This window comes from Megalopta genalis, unplaced genomic scaffold, assembly GCF_051020955.1.
Source record: "Megalopta genalis isolate 19385.01 unplaced genomic scaffold, iyMegGena1_principal scaffold0077, whole genome shotgun sequence".
In the NCBI taxonomy this organism is placed as follows: Eukaryota; Metazoa; Arthropoda; class Insecta; order Hymenoptera; family Halictidae; genus Megalopta; species Megalopta genalis.
This window is the reverse complement of record NW_027476146.1, coordinates 430846-449806: the sequence shown is the minus strand read 5'-3', so window position 1 is coordinate 449806 and position 18961 is coordinate 430846. Positions and strand designations below refer to the sequence as shown.

The 18961-nt window shown below is 44.9% G+C and overlaps 1 protein-coding gene across 1 annotated transcript; it reads right to left on the bottom strand.

Annotated features, from left to right (window-relative positions):
- Window positions 1-296: 296 nt before the first annotated feature.
- On the bottom strand, window positions 297-18156 carry LOC143261981 (uncharacterized). The gene is made up of 6 exons (XM_076528007.1): window positions 18043-18156; window positions 12442-12485; window positions 10815-10897; window positions 6854-6916; window positions 6534-6586; window positions 297-6432 (listed from the first exon to the last, which is right to left on the bottom strand). Exons 1-5 carry the CDS (start codon window positions 18154-18156, stop codon window positions 6564-6566), a joined length of 327 nt encoding a protein of 108 aa, XP_076384122.1. The 3' UTR covers window positions 297-6432; window positions 6534-6563.
- Between the last annotated feature and the right edge of the window lie 805 nt (window positions 18157-18961).

The following is an 18961-nucleotide window of genomic DNA, read 5'->3' as shown; positions in this document are numbered from 1 at the left end:
TCTACGTTACAGTCGCAGTGGAAGACTATTCTGGGTAAATTAGCTCGGGGGACCACAAAGCCCTCGATAGTCGATTTGGTGGCTGCCAATGTAGGTAAATGTAAAATACTTTCGGTGTATAATAATAAATTGTAATAATAATATATGCTTTTACGTTACAGAGAGAAGTGAAAAAATTACTGAAGGCGGACATATATGGCCCCCGAAAAAGGAGGCTTCGAAAAAAAGTTGGAGGAGGACGAGGGAGAGGAAGGAGAGGAGGTAGTGGAGGGAGAGGTGGAGTTAAAAATACAAAATACGTTTTAAATTTTTATTAATTTCATCATCTCTGACATCACCCCTAGCGAAAGCTGGAAATGGCCAGAGGCGGCACAATACTTCGTGTCATCCCCAAAGGCCTTCCAGCTCTTCGCTGACTTCTGCTGGGAGACCCGTGCGCACTATGAATAACGAAGAAAACAAAGAGAGTGAGAAGCCAATCATAGAACAAACATGTTGTGCATGGCGTGTATACAAAAGACTTCCTTACTACAGGCCTAAACGCTGGGTCGAGAACGAAAGAGCAATAGCAATGGTACTCAAAGGTCTTCCAAACTGCACTCCCGAGAAAATAATCCAACAAATTATTTTGCAAGGAATAAATCCCACAGCCTGCTGTCTCATTAAATACTCAAACGCCTACCCCCGGCATGTGTTAAATGAGCAGGACCTCATCTCTCCAAAGATTATTCAAAACCATATGGAGTCACCCCTAAATGTTTCAACTTCATGGAAATATCAAGGAAAAAAGTGGATGTCGTTCCCGGTATGGCATACATTGGGGACTCACGCCTGCATCATGCTCCTCAGGTCGAACTCTTTTGTCGTCCTGGTCTATCTGCCACCGGACAACCCCATCATCCTTCTCATCACGTATCATACTGCAGAATGAACTGTAGAATGCATTGCGTCGTGTTAGCTGTGGGATGCGATCAATAAGAAGATTGCGTTATACATTACGATGTTTATTCGTTTTGACAAAAGGGAAACCGATGTTGGAAAATGTTCACACCAAGCCTTTATCAAACAAACACATTTAAATCTTCGAATAATAAATTTGCCTAATAATTACCTACAATACGCTCAGATAACATCCGCCGCTCGGCAAGCTTCTTCCCAACGCCCACCTCAGCTCTACCTACTAATTCCAATATTCTCAACAATTCCGCAGATTTAAATGATCTCTCTAACTTGGTTTCCGTCGTTCAAGAACTCAAACAATTATCTAATATTCAGCTCGTGTAATTCACCATCACTCATTTCAACAAGTTATTTCGCACATCCAACTCCAACGCGGAAAATCTCCAAGACTATCTTCAAGTTCTCTCCACACCAGACTAATTAAATTCTTCAAAAAAATAATTTGGAACGCCAACTCCGTCCTACATATACACGTAGTCCTAATCTCTGAAACTTGGCTTGACCAGTTCACCACCTTTACCATTCCTGGTTATATTTTTTCACATGCTCTGCTACCCGCAGCCAACACTTACAGTCAAATTGCAGCACTCCCAAGTCAACACTCACCGGAGCTTCTACCTCGCTTCAGCTTACCAGAACACTCCACTACTGCAGTATCGATTTCGCTCACAGCACCACCGCCACTCACCGCACGATGTCCACAAACTGCAGCAGTTATAACCCATACACACAGATCTTGTATACTCTCTCTGCTTAACAGAACACTCAACATTGAAGATCTCCACATCACCAACTGCAAAAACCACTGCAGGAGCTACAAGTTCGACAAAGTACAACAAACATAACAACGAACTCCTTTTACCGTCCCTCCACCACCCCTCCCTTCCCAACCCACAGCACCCACGACATTTCAATGCATCCGACAAAGACAGACATTCACCGGAGAAACAATATAATATATCTATCATCCGATTCGTCCAATCGACGAGAATACAGACATCCAAAAACGGAAATTAGTTTATTTAACGAAATCGGGCGTAGGCATTAACACCATTGTTAATAAGAGTAAAGCGAAATTTGTCATCCTGTTTAAAAGAAACATAGTTTAATTCTATCTTACCTCCTTATATATTTTATAATTTCACACTGGTATGTGCAGTTGTTGATATGAAAACAAATCTAATTAAGAAATTGTTATTATAAATAATAATTAGTATATTATAATCGATCAAGTTCGAAAATAATGGCGTCATATAATGTTAAGTTAAATCATTTATAAATAGTAACTACGAAAATTACTAGAGCATCGACGCAGGAGCGTCGGACATTTTCTACACACTTCGTTTCCTCACGTCGTTGTAAGCGATTCGCGTAATATTATAATACATATTTCTAACCTGAATTCGTGAAACGTGGTTTGCATAATTATTCTAATTTACATGTTTGTATTGATGAAGAATCACACAATAGTCATTCTCATTTCTACATTTTAAATATAACGATTGATCACGTATTTTCTATTGGGGCATCGATTCATTGTAGGTAAAACGAATAAAAATCATATACGTTGTCGTGCACGTGTAGCTTCACTTAGCGTCTTCGATACCATTTTGTATTTCGCTTCGATTATTCTAAAACCCAGAGTGCCCGAGTAGAGAATACAGGAGTCAAATTTATAATTTGATTCAACGATTATTTTTATAAATTCGGAACTCGCAATGTCGAAAAGTGTTAAACAAGTTAAAGCGATTGGAAACAACAAATTTCATTTGGAAATTATCTTTACCAATATCGATTCGATACTGAAAAGGAAATCAACACCCATAAACCAAGCGCAAATAAAAACAGTTCTTAGGATTAGCCAGATACTATAGACGACTCATTCCGAAATTTTCAGCAATAGCAAAGCCACTCACTGATTTACTGAAAAAGGATAATAAATATATATGGTCGGAACACCCGGGACGATCATTTCATACACTTAAAGAAGCACTTATTTCAAAACCCATATTGCAATACCCAAATTTCAATGAACCTTTTAATTTAAAAACCGACGCAACAAGATTTGCCATTGCAAGAATACTTAGTCAAGGAACTGTTGGAAAGTTGTCTATTGTGTGTGTGTGTGTGTGTGTGTGTGTGTGTGCATGCACCTCTCGCGTATTAAATTTTGCAGAACAAAAATACTCTACCATAGAGAAAGAATACTTAACTATTGTGTATTGTATTTCATATTTTCGACCGTATTTGTATGGACAAAAAAAAATTTAGAATCATCACAGATCATAAACCTTTAATATGGCTACACTCGATTAAAGATCCTATATCCAGACTGTGGAAATGGAAGTTGAAATTAGCGGAATATGAGTACGAGATAGAATATAAAAAGGGCAAAGCCAACGTTAATGCAGATGCTCTATCGAGAAAACCACCAAAAATGTGCTTATCTATACAACCGACGATTGTAGAAAATAAAAAGGAAACTATACCATCGACAACAGCAGAAGACTCTTGAATCCGAGACGTAGTTAGGAAAAAAGAAGACGACGATATCGACCTAGAGACAACGAACGATGGATATTCAAGATACAAACCGTTATTAGGAAAATGGTAAGCATCTTCTGTCTCGTCAGAGATCTCGCCGATATTCGATCCAGTACGAAAAAGGACAAGGATGGAAGAAACGTCCTTGCTTCAAAGAGAAGATAATCTACGTATCCCAACTCCCGAAGCTCAAGAAGCACCGTCACAACCTGAAATCCCTGTCGAACTATTATCGTCGAACGATATAATAAATTCTAGTCCTAAAAATTATGATGAAATGTTAAATAGAAAACAACGACAAAATTCAAATTTGCAAATTGAAGAAGTTTATGAACCATTAGATTTAATTTATCTTATGAAAGATAGAATCTAAAATAGGACAATTTTGTAACCAATATAGTGGTCCACACAAAGTTATAGAAATCTTGCCGAATAGAAATACTAATTGGAGGTAATCTACGTATACTACACACTAACAAATTGAAAATTGCACATGTAAGATCTAAATTTAATTAACAAATAACGGTACAATTAACAATAATGCCACAAATGTGTTACGTATCAACGAATGTTCATTAGACTTTTAAAATTCCAGTACCAAGACAAGGTAAATTCTCAGAAATTTCTTGGAATTCAACGAACCAATGGATGATGTCATTCTACCAAATCACGAAGAAACTCGCTGAAGCCTACCACAATCAAAGTAGTTATCTGTATCCGATGAGACAACTCGACAACTTCCGTGATGGTAGCAGATAGTTGCTGAGTGTCATGGAAACATCAGAACCACATTTCGAAACGTACGAGTAGAAAAGAGCATCCTATATAGCAACGATAAAAATAGCATCTATAGAATACGATAGAATACAGAAGTAAAATTCGTCCCAGGTGTTCATTCGCATTAAATTGATTAATTATATCAAAAAAAAATTTATTATTTCTGATTATAGAGAAATAAGATTTTTGAATATTCTAACTACTTAAATTACTGTCCTAAATAAAATATAATGTTTTTAATAATCTATGAGGTTCACAAAATTCGAAAATATCAAACTTACTTAAAAAATATTGTCATTTCGAAACTAGTATCGAACGCATTTCCGAAACTTGATCAAGCCCAGATTATGCAAATAACTTCATTTCACATAAAGACAACGTTAGCGAGAAGGATCTTTTGAAATTGGAATGTTACGACCTAAAATATTGCGAAAAATGTATTGCATTGTTATATAAACAATAAACATTTACAATGTCTGTCTTTTTTTAAAAAAAAAAAATACATTTACGAGACCTCTCTCAAATAGGAATGAAAAATTTCTTTCCTGACCGAGTCTTTTCTGTACTTCAACTTAAACCAACACAGAGTATCACAATCAGTAGTAGTGCCAAATTGCTGATTCGAAATACACAGCTTTTATACGTGATAGCATTTCACAAGAGTAACTGTGATAAATACTGTCCAATATAAATCATAGACCTGTTTGAACCAATAACACTACTATGAAAAACCTCAGAAATAAGTTTATTAATTGCATTAACTCTGCAATACTATAAATGCTTGAGTTGGCTTGAAAAGATTCGATGCACCTACTTTTTAACTTTGCAGCTTACTTAATAGACAACACCAAGGTTTTGTCCTCGCAAAGGTTGCTACAACTAGACAATCTGCATAATCATTGCTGTCGTGTGGAAAAGGGGGTGATTACATGTGGCAGAGTGCCGCCGCCGCGGTCGGGCGGCGAAGCAAAACCCTCCTAATAACCTATAGACACAGTTGGAGTAGGTAGCACGGCCTATCCAACTCAAAATAAACTTGAACACTCCTTACACGGATACGGAGTTAAGAATGGGTCTTCCGTACCCAGCCTAATGAACGATCAGCGAAGGCGGCGATTTACCTACGTTCGGATCCCTCGTAGGTGTTGCGTCGGGGGGTAGGTAGCCATCGTTGTGCATGCCCTGACGGGCGAGGAAGCATATCCGCGCCACTTTCGTGGTGGCCGGATTCACAATAAATGTCCCTATATAGGACTGCAAAGACTTCGATCCGCAGAGAGAGGCTCTGCGGGACATCACCCCTAGCGGAAGCTGGAAATGGCCTGAGGCGGCACAACACTTCGTGTCGTCGGAAAAGGTCTTCCAGGTATTCGCATCCTTCTGCCGGGAAAAATCCCCATTCCAACACCCATCCCGATTTCCTAGGTCTTTGTTTAGTGGACGCGAGGCGTCGCGTCACGAGTTCGCCTCCCCGTGGTTCCCCGTGGGCGCCAGCAAATGGAAGGAAACTGAAATTCGCTGACGGCTAAAGAACTCGTCCATTGTAAACGTCTCAATGGCACGTGCGGATTTTTCCTCGGCCCTTTCCCTTGAACGTGGGGCTGCTGGAAGTAGATGGAAACTTAGTTGTGTATGCCCGAACGGGCGAGGAAACATATCCGCGTCACCTTCATGGTGGCCGGATTCACACTAAATGTCCCTATATAGCCCCCCCCCCCCCCGTGGTTCGTACCTTGTCGTGGTGGGGGGGCTTGCGAGCCTCGATGATCCTCAAGGCTGTGCCGGTGGGGAACTTGATTCCCTGGCAGGTCTAACCTAGCCGGAGTGGCTTGAGGTGAGAGGCCAGACTAAAATTGAACCTCATACCGTAAGCCCGTGGTCATGTTTCACGGGCCCGGGGGTCTTGCCTTAACCGGCCGGACCGCGAGGATGGCAACCTCTCTAAAAAATCCCTAACCCTAAGCTATGGTGCGCGGTGATGGGGTACACCCTGATCGATGGCATCGGGGTGTGGCTGGAGGGTGCACCAGTCACTAGCGACCAACTACTGGATACCTGGCGACCTCCAGTAGTATATAGCCCTGCCCAGGTATGGCGGCTCTGCCTGGGTCGACATAGTTTCCGACCCTACTCGTGGGAACCACTATGGATCTAAAAAACAAAATCAAACACAAAACTATGGAGCGGAAACGTTCACAAAGCGAGAGTAGGGAGTCTACAATGGTAGAGGAAGAAGATATGCAAGCACTTACCAGAACTAGTTCCGTTTCATCGGTGCAGTCTTATGGAAGTGACTTCAGGGAACCTGGAACATCGAAGGTGCCGAAGAAAAGAAAGAAAAGCAAAGATAAAACGCATGAACTTGATAAAGATGATGAACCAAGGACAGCTTTACAGATGGTGAGAGAAGAAAGAGAGAAATTAGAGAATTTTCTATTTGATGATTCCAACAAAATTGTAAAACCCTCGATACGGTTTATACTAGAAAAATGGCTAGTCCTTGAATCAGCATTGCAAAAAGAAATAATTGAAAACGAAAAGTTGAGAGCTATACAACAAGTTAAAGAAATACCTGAGAGAACATCATATGCTCTGATTGTGGCGGCAGCTGGAAAGGCGCTGGCTCCGGGGGTACCTGGGAAAGGAAAAGAAAAGAAAATAGTTAGAAAAGAGAAATATCAAGTTCTGTTAATTAAACCTGAAAAAGAAGAGGATAAAAGAAATAATGAACAGATAAAGTCTGACTTAATGCAGAAACTAAACCATGTAAGAACTAAACTAAAAGTTAAAAATGTGAGACAGATGAGGAACCGAGGTGTTGTTATGGAGGTTAAAGATATTGAGGATGTTAATTTAATAAAGGCAAGCAATCTAGAAACAGCTGGACTAAAAATCGAAAGTCCCAAAAAGATTAATCCGTCTATTGTAATTTATGATGTAGAGAAGGACTATAAATCTGAAGAACTGAAGGAAGATTTTATATGCAAAAATTTTAGAAATATATCCACAAAAGAAACTCAAGAATTACATAATGAGGTAAGTTTTGTACATAGCTTCAAAGTAAAAGACAACAAAGTTAATTGGATCGTTCAAATACCTGGAAAATACCTTGAAAACCTAGGTGATAATGGCAGAATATTCATGTTTTGGCGTACGTATAAGATCAAAGAATACATAAATGTAACTAGATGTTACAAATGTCATGGCTGTGGTCATATAGCCAAGGTCTGTGGAGTACCTGATCAACTCTGTGAAACTTGCGGATCAAAGGATCATATGAAAAATGAATGTCCAGGAAAAGAAAAACCGAAATGTATAAATTGTATAAGGATAAAAAGAGACGTGACGTTAACCACAGCGTTCGAAGCAGGGATTGCCCGGAATATATAAGAAATGTGGAACTTTATCGTAGCCGATTAAAATGTCAATAAAAATAGGACAGATAAATTCACAAAGATCGATTGCTGCTGCTGCCAACCTGGAGATGATAATAAAAGAACAAAATTTAGATATTCTTTGTCTTCAAGAGCCCTATAGTTTTAAAGGCAAGGTGAGAGGTTATAACTCTATAGGAATGAGAATTATTCAACCCTCAGTTGAGAATCTCCCTGGGTGGCAGCAGTAGTGAACGGAGATAGAATACACACACACACACACAAATCCTGCAGGACATAGTATATCAGGATGAACATGTAATGTGCTTCGAAGTAACCACCCAATACTTTGATGTATATATAATCAATGTCTATTGTCAACCATCTCTGCCAATAGAACCTTTCCTAAAAAAGATGGAAAAAATTATACACAACCTTGACAGCCCTTCTAATATAGTAATTACAATGGACGCAAATGCTAAATCTCAATTGTGGCACTCTCAAATTACAGATGACCGAGGAGGGCTAATCGAGGAGTTCATAGTTTCAAATAACCTGTATATTCTAAATGAACCAAATAACCCTGCAACTTTTTCTTCCACAAGAGGAGACACAAATATAGATTTAACTCTAGTCAATAACAATATGATAAATGCAACAACTTGAGATTACCACTAGTGACCATAATTTAATTACGTTTACTATAGCAAAAATAGCCTTCCGAAGAAGAATCTGGACGAGAGAAAAGGGCTTTTGTTTGAAGAGGGCAAATTGGGATAAGTTTGAAGAACATATAAATCTAGAATTCACGGATGAAACACTTCAAGAATTAAGTCTAACTGAACCTAATAAAACTGTTCGAAGTTTTAATAGAATTTTAAATAAGTGCTGCACTCAGTCCATTCCCAGGCAGGGAAAATGTCAGAGAGCTGTTCCATGGTGGAATAGAGACCTAAGTAACTTAAGGTCTAAACTCAATGCAGCAAAAAAGCAATTATCAAGAGCTCGTAGACTTTGTTTAATTGAAATTTTGGACGATTATGAAGAAACGTGGCCGCCATAAGAAAAAGTAAAAAAGAAACGTGGCATAACTTTGTTAAAGTAGAAGCAAACAAGGACCCGTGGAGTATTGTATATAAAATAATTAGAGAAAAAATTCAAATACCAACACCTTTAAGTGCAATTTTACTACCCTCTGGCAGTAGGGCGAAGACTTATGTGGCAACTATTGATGCAATTTTAAATAAATGTGTTCCTAGCTCTGACGACACGAATGAATCTTTGGAAATACAGAATATTAAGAAAAAGATACAAAAATACGAAAACAGTAATATGGAACAAGACATTACTGTAGAAGAAATAAGACTAGCTATTAAGAAAACAAAACGGAAGAAAGCTCCTGGCTTGGACAACTTTAATATTGAAATTATTAATCAGCTTTAGCGAATTAATAAAAGTATAATTCTAAATTTATTTAATAATTGCCTAAGAAGAGGAATCTTTCCACAAGAGTGGAAAATTGCTGAAATTAAAATAATTCTGAAAGATCAAACAAAAGATAGAAAATTAATTAATTCATATAGGCCCATTGCTCTGCTCCCAGTTATGGGGAAAATATTTGAACGTATAGTAATTAATAGAATCAACATTATTTATCAAGAGAAAGGTATGGAAAATTGCAAACAGTATGGTTACAGGAAGGGTAAATCCACAGATGACGCATTTATTCGCTTAAGATTTGAATTAAATATAACTGAAAAGAAATACGCTGTGATCTTGTTTGCTGATATTGAAGGAGCTTTTGATAATTTATGGTGGCCGGCCATATATAACAGACTTATTGAGGCAGGAATTAGCTCATGCTTACTAAAAATTGTACAGAATTATTTTGCAAAAAGAAAGATGAGAATGATTTCTACCTTTATAAAAATTGACCGCAAAATGAAAAAAGGGTGCCCGCAGGGTTCTGTGCTGGGACCTGCTGCATGGAATTGGAGCATGGATGCCTTGTTGGACAGTGTAGAATCGGAAATGCGGGATGGTGATATTGAGATATCAGCATATGCCGATGATCTGATATTTATTATAAGGGGAAATAGTAGAAAAGAAATAGAAGAAAATGCAGTTAAAGTGGCCCAAATTTTGGAAGAATGGTGCAAAACGCATAAATTAAAAATTTCATCAAACAAATCGTCGGCTATGCTGATGAAGGGAAAATTGAGTAAAGGTCGTATGCCAAATATCAGAATTCATGACACCAAGATTAAGTATGTAGACCAAATAAAGTACCTCGGCATGATCATAGGTAGAAGCTGTACATTTATAGAACGCTCCAAATATATTAGGCAAAAAATACTAAAATTCATTATGATGATTAGAAGAATAATCAACCAGAAATGGGGAATAAAAGATCACATTGTTAGAACGCTATATAATGCTGTGGCTCTTCCGATTTTAAAGTATGGATCAGTGTTGTGGTACGATAAACTAAATAACGCTTATGTAAAAAGAAATCTTATGGCGACTCAGAGAGCTCTACTTCTTTTACTTACAAGAGCCTGCAGAACCACTTCTACAGCGGCAATGCAGGTGATTGCTGAAACTTTACCACTAGATTTAGAAATAGTTAAGCAAGGCCTGATTACCAGAGTTAAAAGAAACAAAACTACTATTTGGAAGAGTTACTCATACAGAGAGAAAGGATTGGAGCAAGAAAGTAATGGAGACAATGAGCCATGTTTAGACTGGATGGAAGAAGAAACAGTTAAGATACATCAGATGACTATAGGGGAATGGCAAAACAGATGGGATAACGACCCCCATGGAAGAGATACTTATAATTTTATTAGAGACGTTGAATTTACCATAAAGAACAAATGGTTTAGACCTTCAAAATACTGTGTTTATTTAATTACCGGATATGGACCCATTTTTAGTACATTATACAAGAGAGGATTATCTGACCATAATATCGGTCCAGCGTGTAAAGAGAGTGAGGAAACAGTTGACCATATAATTTATCAGTGTGAAGCATACGAAAGCTATAGATATACAGAAATAACAATAAATATGACAAAAGAACAATTAATATCTACAAAAGAATTATTTTGGAAATTTACAGAATACGCGAAACAAATATTTGAATTAAGAAATACTTACCTCTTACCAGAAGAAAGTAGAAGGTCCGCCTCCTCGGGGCAGGGACGGGCAACGGCAAATCTTTGACTTGCCGGCAAAGAGACCTGAAAAAAAAATAAAACAATAAAAATTACAAAAAAATAAGAAAAATTAACAAAATTCATGACACAACTATTCAGGAAAGAAAATAACTAAATGTCTGGAAAAATTTTAGGAACTAATGAGATAAAACCCAAATATTTATTCATGAAACAAAAATAGAAAAAGAAGAGACACTAAATGGCCATGAGCAATAGCTCGAGCTATAACATGAATAGCAGTGAAATGAAAAACAAAAAAAATGTCCCTATATAGGGGTCTCCAAAGTCCAACCCCGCCTCCACGCGGCGGAGACCGGGCAACGCAAGTCTGTATTTGCGGCAAAAAGGGCTATGGCACCCGCCCTGCCAAGTCCCATCCTTCCCTATCACAGATTCCTCCCCATCACGGTTTTGTGGAGCTGAACGGCCGCGGTGCTTGCGTGAGGTGCTTGACACCCGCTACCGTAGCTGGCGAAGCTCTGCTACGCCAACAGCAATCTGCTCATCCACCCTAGACGGGCACCAACCATGGGCAGCCGCCTAGTACCCAACCAACGAGCAAAGAATAGCTGTCACTCGCCAACCTAGCACGCTGCACTATCATTGCTGTCGTGTGGCAAAGGGGGTGATTACAAGTGGCAGAGTGCCGTCGCTGCGGAGCACAGTGGCGGGCGCCCACCGCTGCGGTTGTGCGGCGAAGCAAAACCCTCCAAATAACCTATAAACACAGTTGGAGTAGGTAGCACGGCCTACCCAACTCAAAATAAACTTGAACACTCCTTACACGGACACGGAATTAAGACTGGGTCTTCCGTACCCGGCCTAATGAACGATGAGAGAAGGCGGCGATTTACCCACGTTCGAACCCCTCGTAGGTGTTCCGTCGGGGGGTAGGTAACCATTGTTGTGTATGCCCCATGGGCGAGGAAACATATCCGCGCCACTTTCGTGGTGGCCGGATTCACAATAAATGTCCCTATATAGGGGCGGTGGCGGTCTGTTGGCCACCCAGGGTTGAGAGGCAACCCCCGAACTAGTCCTCGCGAAGGTTGTTGTTGCTGCCGAGTCGATAGGTGCGTCGACGATGAAGGCATTTGAGACCGTCAGTGCGTTGTACATGTAGTACTTCGCATAATGGCGAGGCCTCTGATTAAGCATACGGGCTGTGGCGTGTTCTTGTACAGCATTGTATATGCTGTATTACTTCCTACCGGGGAGCAGTTGTCACTTGTGGCTTCAGCCAGCTAACTGGAATGCCGCCTTTTCGTTGTCTGAGCACGCCACAAAGTAACATGCCGCTGGATTTAGAAATCGGGATGCAACCAACCACCTGGGCAACCCAGGCCGCAAGGGGCAAACGTGCCCTAGCCACACTTGAGCCTCCACGAAGAAGGTACCGCTGGATAGCTCGTGTTCTTAAAAACGCAGCGAACTGAACGAAGTGTGGTGGAGAGGAAGAGGCAGCCTCTCCGACGTGTTTGCCTCCCGCGTGTTTGCCGTGCGTGGCGACCCTTGTCGTCGAAAAAGAGGATCCTGGGATCTGCGGGTGAGACGTCCCCAACACGTACCTTTGGCCTCTGCTTCGGCTAGCGGCTGGACGAGAAAAGCAGCCCTGGTCCAGTCAATCGGCTTGGAACGACCATACGCTTCGGCGAGTGGGTTCTGCTGGGCGAGGACGCGGGCTGGGTTGAGTAATCGGACCTGTCAGCAGACTATATCCGGTGCGTAGCCCTAACCCAGCCTGCTGGCGGGTTCCAAAATGTGAGGGTCGGTGGTGGCCGGGGAGCGCACCGGAGGAAAAAGATACTCATAAATATGGGATCTGAAAAATTAAAAAACAAAGTCAAAATCACAAAAAAAGAGCATTCGAAGTCGGCGCGTCCAGCTCCTACTCGGAGTGAAGCCGTCGCCACAGACGCGGAGACTGCAACAGCAGCGGTCAGTCCTCCCGCGTCTGCGAAAAAGACAAGGTCCGGGTTGGTGATCAACATCGCCAATCCTCGTGTGACCTTGGAGAGATGCGTGACACCCACGCGAGCGGTCTCGGTGAAAACCGAGGCCACGATAGAAGGTACGCCGGACACCGGTAACGTGGGGATATCGCCCAAGTCAGGGGACTCCCCCAGCCGCAAGGCTGGAAAGGGGAAACCTAAGAATATTGAACGAGTCAAAGACACGCCACTCGTGAAGGTGCAACCGGCACCCGAGCGTGTTGAAGACTCCGAAGGTGACGGTTGGAAAACCGTCACCAAAAAGTCGAAGCGTGCCAAGCCAGTTGCACCTACTGGCAAAGCTGCAGCAAACCAGGCCAGGAAATCGAAGGGGACGGTTTCCGGGCACAAGGTACGGCCTCTCGATCTCGTGAGAGACGAAGCCTTCAGGCGAGTATCCGAGATACGGACCTTTTGCTTCCGACCCGCGTCGAAAGTCAACGAGGAGTCCGGGTCGAAGATACTAGCCGAGGTTGAGGCACTCAACGGGTTATTCCAGGAGCTGATCCAACGGAACAGCTTCGTCGAAGGGCAACTCGCCGCGGTCAGGGCGAACCTAAAAGCGCGTCCTGCCGTAATGAGTGCGATGCGACCTGGGCCGTCCAAGGGAACTCTCCCGAAGACGGTCTGCAATGCCGCGCAGTTGACCTACGCCCAAGTGGCTAAGGTCAACAGTACAGCTACTCCGGAAGCGAGAAGACCACCGACACAGCACGTGGTGCGTATCTTCCCGCCGAAGGACAAAGGACAGAACAGCGAGACTACCAAAAGTGCTGTTCTGTCGATCGTGAAACCTGCGAAGGAGGCGATCCGTGTCAGATCGGTTCGACGCATCCACTCCGGTGGCATCGTCGTCGAAACCGATCGCAAGGAGGACCTAAAAGCCTTCGTAGGGAATAAGAAGCTGGCGAGTGCGGGACTGTCCGTCTCCTTGCCCAGCAAACGGGACCCCGAGGTCCTGATTTATGACATTCCGAAAGGGATGGGCAAGGAGGAAATTGCCTCCAGTCTTCGGAGGCAAAACCTCTCTGAGGCGTCCCAGAAGGATGTGCCTTCGGGTGTTCGGGTCAGTCGCATGGCTGGCAAGACCCCGGAGACAGCCAACTGGGTAGTGGCCGTCAGTCCGCAGATTCGTCGGCGGCTGGCGCAGAGAGGGGACCGGGTGTACCTCGGGTGGAGTTCCTGTCGTGTGCGGGACTTCATACAGGTCACCCGATGCTATAAGTGCCAGCGCTTCGGGCACACGGCGAAGCGCTGCAAATTCAAAGAGGATGTCTGCGGACATTGTGCCGAAAAAGGACACGGTTATGCGCTCTGTAACAGGAAGAGCAAGCCTCCGGTTTGCTCCAACTGTAAAGACAGAGCGCGACCATTTGAACATAAGTCGCGAGACCCGGCCTGCGCCTCCTATCAGGAAGCGCTGGTTTTGGAGATGTCTCGCATTAGACATGAATAATTTGAATCTCGAATGGATAGTACAAACGACCGGCGACGCTCGAGAGTCATACGGGTCATGCAGCATAACATGCAGCGGGCCCGAAACGTGACCGACGAAGTCCGGACTGAGATGCATAGGCGAGGGGTAGATGTGTTGCTTGCACAAGAGCCATATAGCTGGCGGGGTACTGTGCCCGGGCTAGGCTTGAGAACGAGGCTGATCACGGCAGGCGATCCGGTGATGGCTGCAATAGCGGTCAGAAACCCGGATCTAACCGTGGTCAAAGTCTCTAACTTGTGCGACACGCATTTGTCCTGTGTCAGCATCTCGGGTTCGTTTGGGAGCTTCTTCCTGATCAGCCAGTACTTTCAATGCTCCGATGACGTTGAATCAGGTCTGGCGCGGTTGGAGAGAGCTCTTTCCGCACTTAAGCATAACCGAGTCATTATCTCTGCCGACGTTAACGCAAAATCAGCCCAGTGGGGCAGCGCGGAGACGGACGTGAGAGGCCGTAAACTCGAAGAGTTTATCGTGAGCCATGGCTTGGTTGTCTTGAACGAGGCTGGAAACGCTCCGACGTTTTCCAGCCCTAGTGGACAGTCATACATCGACGTCACACTATCGACACCTGATATTTGCGACAAGGTGCGAGGTTGGAAGGTCCGCGAGGACCTGACGACCAGCGACCACCGAGTCATAGAGTTTTCTTTGAGTTTTTGCGCCGAGGACGGTGCTGCCGAAATTAGTAGCAACAGCAGCACCAACCGGAACGGATTATTACCAAGGTTCCGACTCCAAAGCGCAAAATGGCCCGAGTTCGACAAGGCGCTGCAGGAAAGTAAGAGGAGTATATCCCCCAATCCATTGAACAATAAGGGGGAAGTCGAACATCTAGCACAGGAGATCGAAAGAATGATCGTCCAAGCGTGCGACTCCTCGATGCCAACCAAGCAGTGGCATTCAAAATCCGTCCCATGGTGGACGGCCGACCTGACGAGGCAAAAGAGGCGAGTCTATAAACTTAGACGAGCCTCGCAGAACGCAGCATGTTCAGAGGAGCAGAGGGCGGCCAAGAGGACCGAGTATCTCAAACAGAGAAAGGCCTACAAAGCCACCATCAAAGCTGCTCGGTCGCACAGCTGGCGTGCATTCGTGACCGAGCAGGGAAACAAGGAACCCTGGGGCCTCATTTATAAGATCACGAGGCAGAAGATGACAGCCAGCACAGTCATCTCAAATATAAATCTTAACACTGCCCAGGGTTACACCACAGACTGGGACTCCACCGCTTCCGCGCTGCTGGAGGGGTTAATTCCGGACGATAGCCCCGCGAATGACTCCCCGGATCATGCGCGAGTCAGGAGGGAAGCTGCCATCGAGCCGGAGAGTGAGGACGCCAGTCCCTTCACCCTCTCGGAGCTCAGATCGGCGGTCAACCGACTGAAGAGCGGCAAGTGTCCAGGCCTAGATCGGATCGAGCCGGAGATTCTAAAACGTTCGTTTAATACGATCTCACGCGAGCTCCTCCGACTCTACAACGGATGCCTGGCACACGGAGTCTTTCCCGTGGAATGGAAAGTCGGGTCCATCATTACCATCCTTAAAGGACCCGAGAAACCTGAAACGGAGATAAAGTCCTACAGACCAATATGCTTGCTTTCGGTCGTAGGCAAAGTCTTGGAGAAGCTAATCGCTACGCGATTAGCTAGTTCGTTTTTGCACCCCGACTACGCCTCCGATCGGCAATACGGATTCAGGCCGCATCGATCCACGACTGATGCCGTGGTAAAGATGAGGGAGCTTGCGTCCGGTCGAGAGGAAAAGTACGTCGTGGGTCTGCTCTTCGACATTGCTGCGGCCTTTGATAATGTCTGGTGGCCAAGCATACTCAACGCGTTGAGGAAGCGAGGCTACCCAAAAAACCTATTTAGATTGGTGGTCGACTACTTCGACGGCCGCGTGGTGACTATGGTGTCTGATCGCGGTGCAGTGCGGAAGAAAGTCACTAAGGGCTGCCCACAGGGATCAATTCTTGGTCCGAGCTGTTGGAACTTAGTCTTCGACGAGGTTCTACAGCTCTTATCGAACGCCGGGCTCGCTTGCGAGCCTATCGCCTATGCAGACGACCTTCTTGTCTTGATCTTCGCGAACAGCAGGAAGGGTCTAGAAAGCAATGGCCAATTGGTTGTGGACACCATTTCTCGCTGGTGCGACCAGCAGAAATTGTCGCTGTCTGCGACCAAGACCGAGATGTTATTCTTGAAAGGTTCTCTCGACAGAGAGAGGCCACCTGTGATAAAAGTAGGAGGTCGGAATATTGCCGTCAAGGACTCTGTGCGTTACCTTGGCGTGCATTTTGACTCTAGACTGGGTATCCATTCCCATGTCGAGTATTTGAATGCTAAGTCCTTGCGAACGTTTAATGCGCTAGCAAGGATTGCTAAGTCGAACTGGGGATTGGGATATCGGACGATGCGTACTTTGTACCGCGGCTTGTTTGTCCCAATCGTCACGTATGCTGCCGCGGGCTGGGCAGACCGCCTTACCTCTGGGACGAGTAAAGTGCTCACCAGGGCGCAGAGGCATGTTCTGCTTGGCTGCGTCAAAGCCTACAGGACAGTCTCCACTGATGCGATCCCCGTGATCGCCGGGGAGATACCTGTGGACTTGGCGATAGCGGAGTTCAGCTGCGTGTACAAAGCCAGGAAGAAACTCGGGTTCCAACATGGAACCTATCAAGTGAGTCAGGCCGAACTGGCTGACGAAGTCGTCACCGAAGCCCAAGTTCGCAGAAGGCTGAGGGAGGCGACTTTAGAGATGTGGCAGCAGAGATGGTCGTCCTCGACGAAGGGTAGGGAAACCTTCCAATACTTCGGCGAGGTATCAGACCGACTCTCAGCGAGCTGGATCAGAGTCGACCATGATGTAGCGCAGATCTTGAGCGGACACGGAGACTTCCGTACGAAGCTCAAGACGTTCGCCCTGGTCGACGACGAGTTGTGCGAATGTGGGGAGGAGGAAACTCCAAACCACGTCCTCTACGACTGTCAGCGTTACGTAGAGGACAGGGAACTCCTACGCCAGGCGGCGATTCGAGAAGGCTTCCAGTGGCCGATCGACAAAGCCAGCCTGGTGTCTGAGCAGCTTTTCAAGGAGTTCCCGAAATTCGCACGATCTGTGAGAACGACAAAGAGAAGGACATGAGAACGAAACTGCCTACGGAGCGTGGACTCGTCCTGCTCCGTCCATGTACGGCATGTTGGGCGAACCCTTCGGAGTTCGTCCCCTCGGGCCAGGCTGAAGCCCCTCTTGCGGAGATAAAAGACTTTAACACTACTCCGTAAGAGTGCCTGGATTGGGTTGGACTCGAGGTGGTAGTGGGAGTAGCACGTTGTCTTCCCCTGATACGATAACGAACGAAGGTAGAGCCAGAACACCAGGCAAAAGTCGCAAGAACGGCCGGTATGGTCCACCAAGGACTTAGGTACGGCCCGTCTCTTAGAGACGCAGTTTGACGATTACACTAACTGTCCCTATATAGGGGCGGGAGTTGCTATGTATCCCTTTCCTGGTCGTAGTTAAAGGGCCAAACGGTTGTTTGCTCGGCCAGACGAAGGGTGTATGGCTAGTAAGCAGCGACCTCTCCGTGGATCCCGCTATGAGTACCCCGAAGAAAGATCTGTGTTCCTCCTTGCTTCGGGAGAAACTAATGCTGCCACTGCGAAGGACTGGGGCCTCACTGTGTGTCTACGCTTGAGGGTCGGCGACCTCACCTCCCAGAGCCAAGAGTGTTTGTAGGGCCTAGGCCAGGTGATAACGGGCCTGAGGGAGCCCATGGGCAGGGTGGAGCCCATAAAAGAAAAACAAAGAAAGGGAAATAACGCCCAAAATAAAAAAGGGGAGTAGTGCCCCGACTGGGTAATAACACCCAGAAGAAAACAAAGGGTTCGAAAGGTCGGAAGAGCCCAAGGGAGCGAAAGACAAAAACAAAAAGGAGCGGAAGACAATAGAAAAAGAGCAAGTAACGGGAAGGGTCTGACAAGGAACCCTGAACAGGAACAAGAAAAATCGCCAGCCGAAAGCCATACATCCACATATGACCAATGCTATTCAAACGGACACGAAAACGGAAAACGAACGGGAAAGGACGAAGGCGGGAAGAAATTTTGAAAAACTCAATAATGCCAGACAAAAATTATAAAGCTCGGGCCTCGGACACAGCGACTCCCATCCCTGGGGTCCCTGTGGCGGAATTAACCGCTAGGATTAGGAGGGACATCGGTAACGACCTAGGCAACTCAACAGGATTAGATTCGGGCAAACGATTGGACGGAATCGGTCTTCGTGCCGTCCGCGTCCACCTCGTAAGGTGCGACGCTACGAATATAGGGAATACTAGAAAAACCAACCCTCGCGACCCCCCAACTGGGGTTGGGACGCGAAACCGCGGCCCCGCGATTGCGAATGCAGCCACGGGAGTTAGAATCCTACAGCTGAACATGCGACGTTCAGCTGTAGTAACGGGCGAAGTCAGGGAACTTATAGCGCAAAAGGGGCTGGAAGTCCTGCTCCTGCAGGAACTACACGTCAGCAAGCAAGGCGCAGGATATAGGGTAAACGGATTAGGGACCGGAGTGAGAGTGGCGGCGGTGAAAACCC

Bases quoted from the DNA above. Each gene is read 5' to 3' on its own strand.
- LOC143261981 (XM_076528007.1), bottom strand. From the start codon at position 18,156: ATGGGCTCCACCCTGCCCATGGGCTCCCTCAGGCCCGTTATCACCTGG. The intron at 10,898-12,441 runs GTACGTGTTGGG...TTTTTTTTTCAG, and splicing joins AGCCGAAGCAGAGGCCAAAG to GTCTCTTTGCCGGCAAGTCA. The intron at 6,917-10,814 runs GTAAGTATTTCT...TTCCTTTCCCAG, and splicing joins CTACTTTCTTCTGGTAAGAG to GTACCCCCGGAGCCAGCGCC.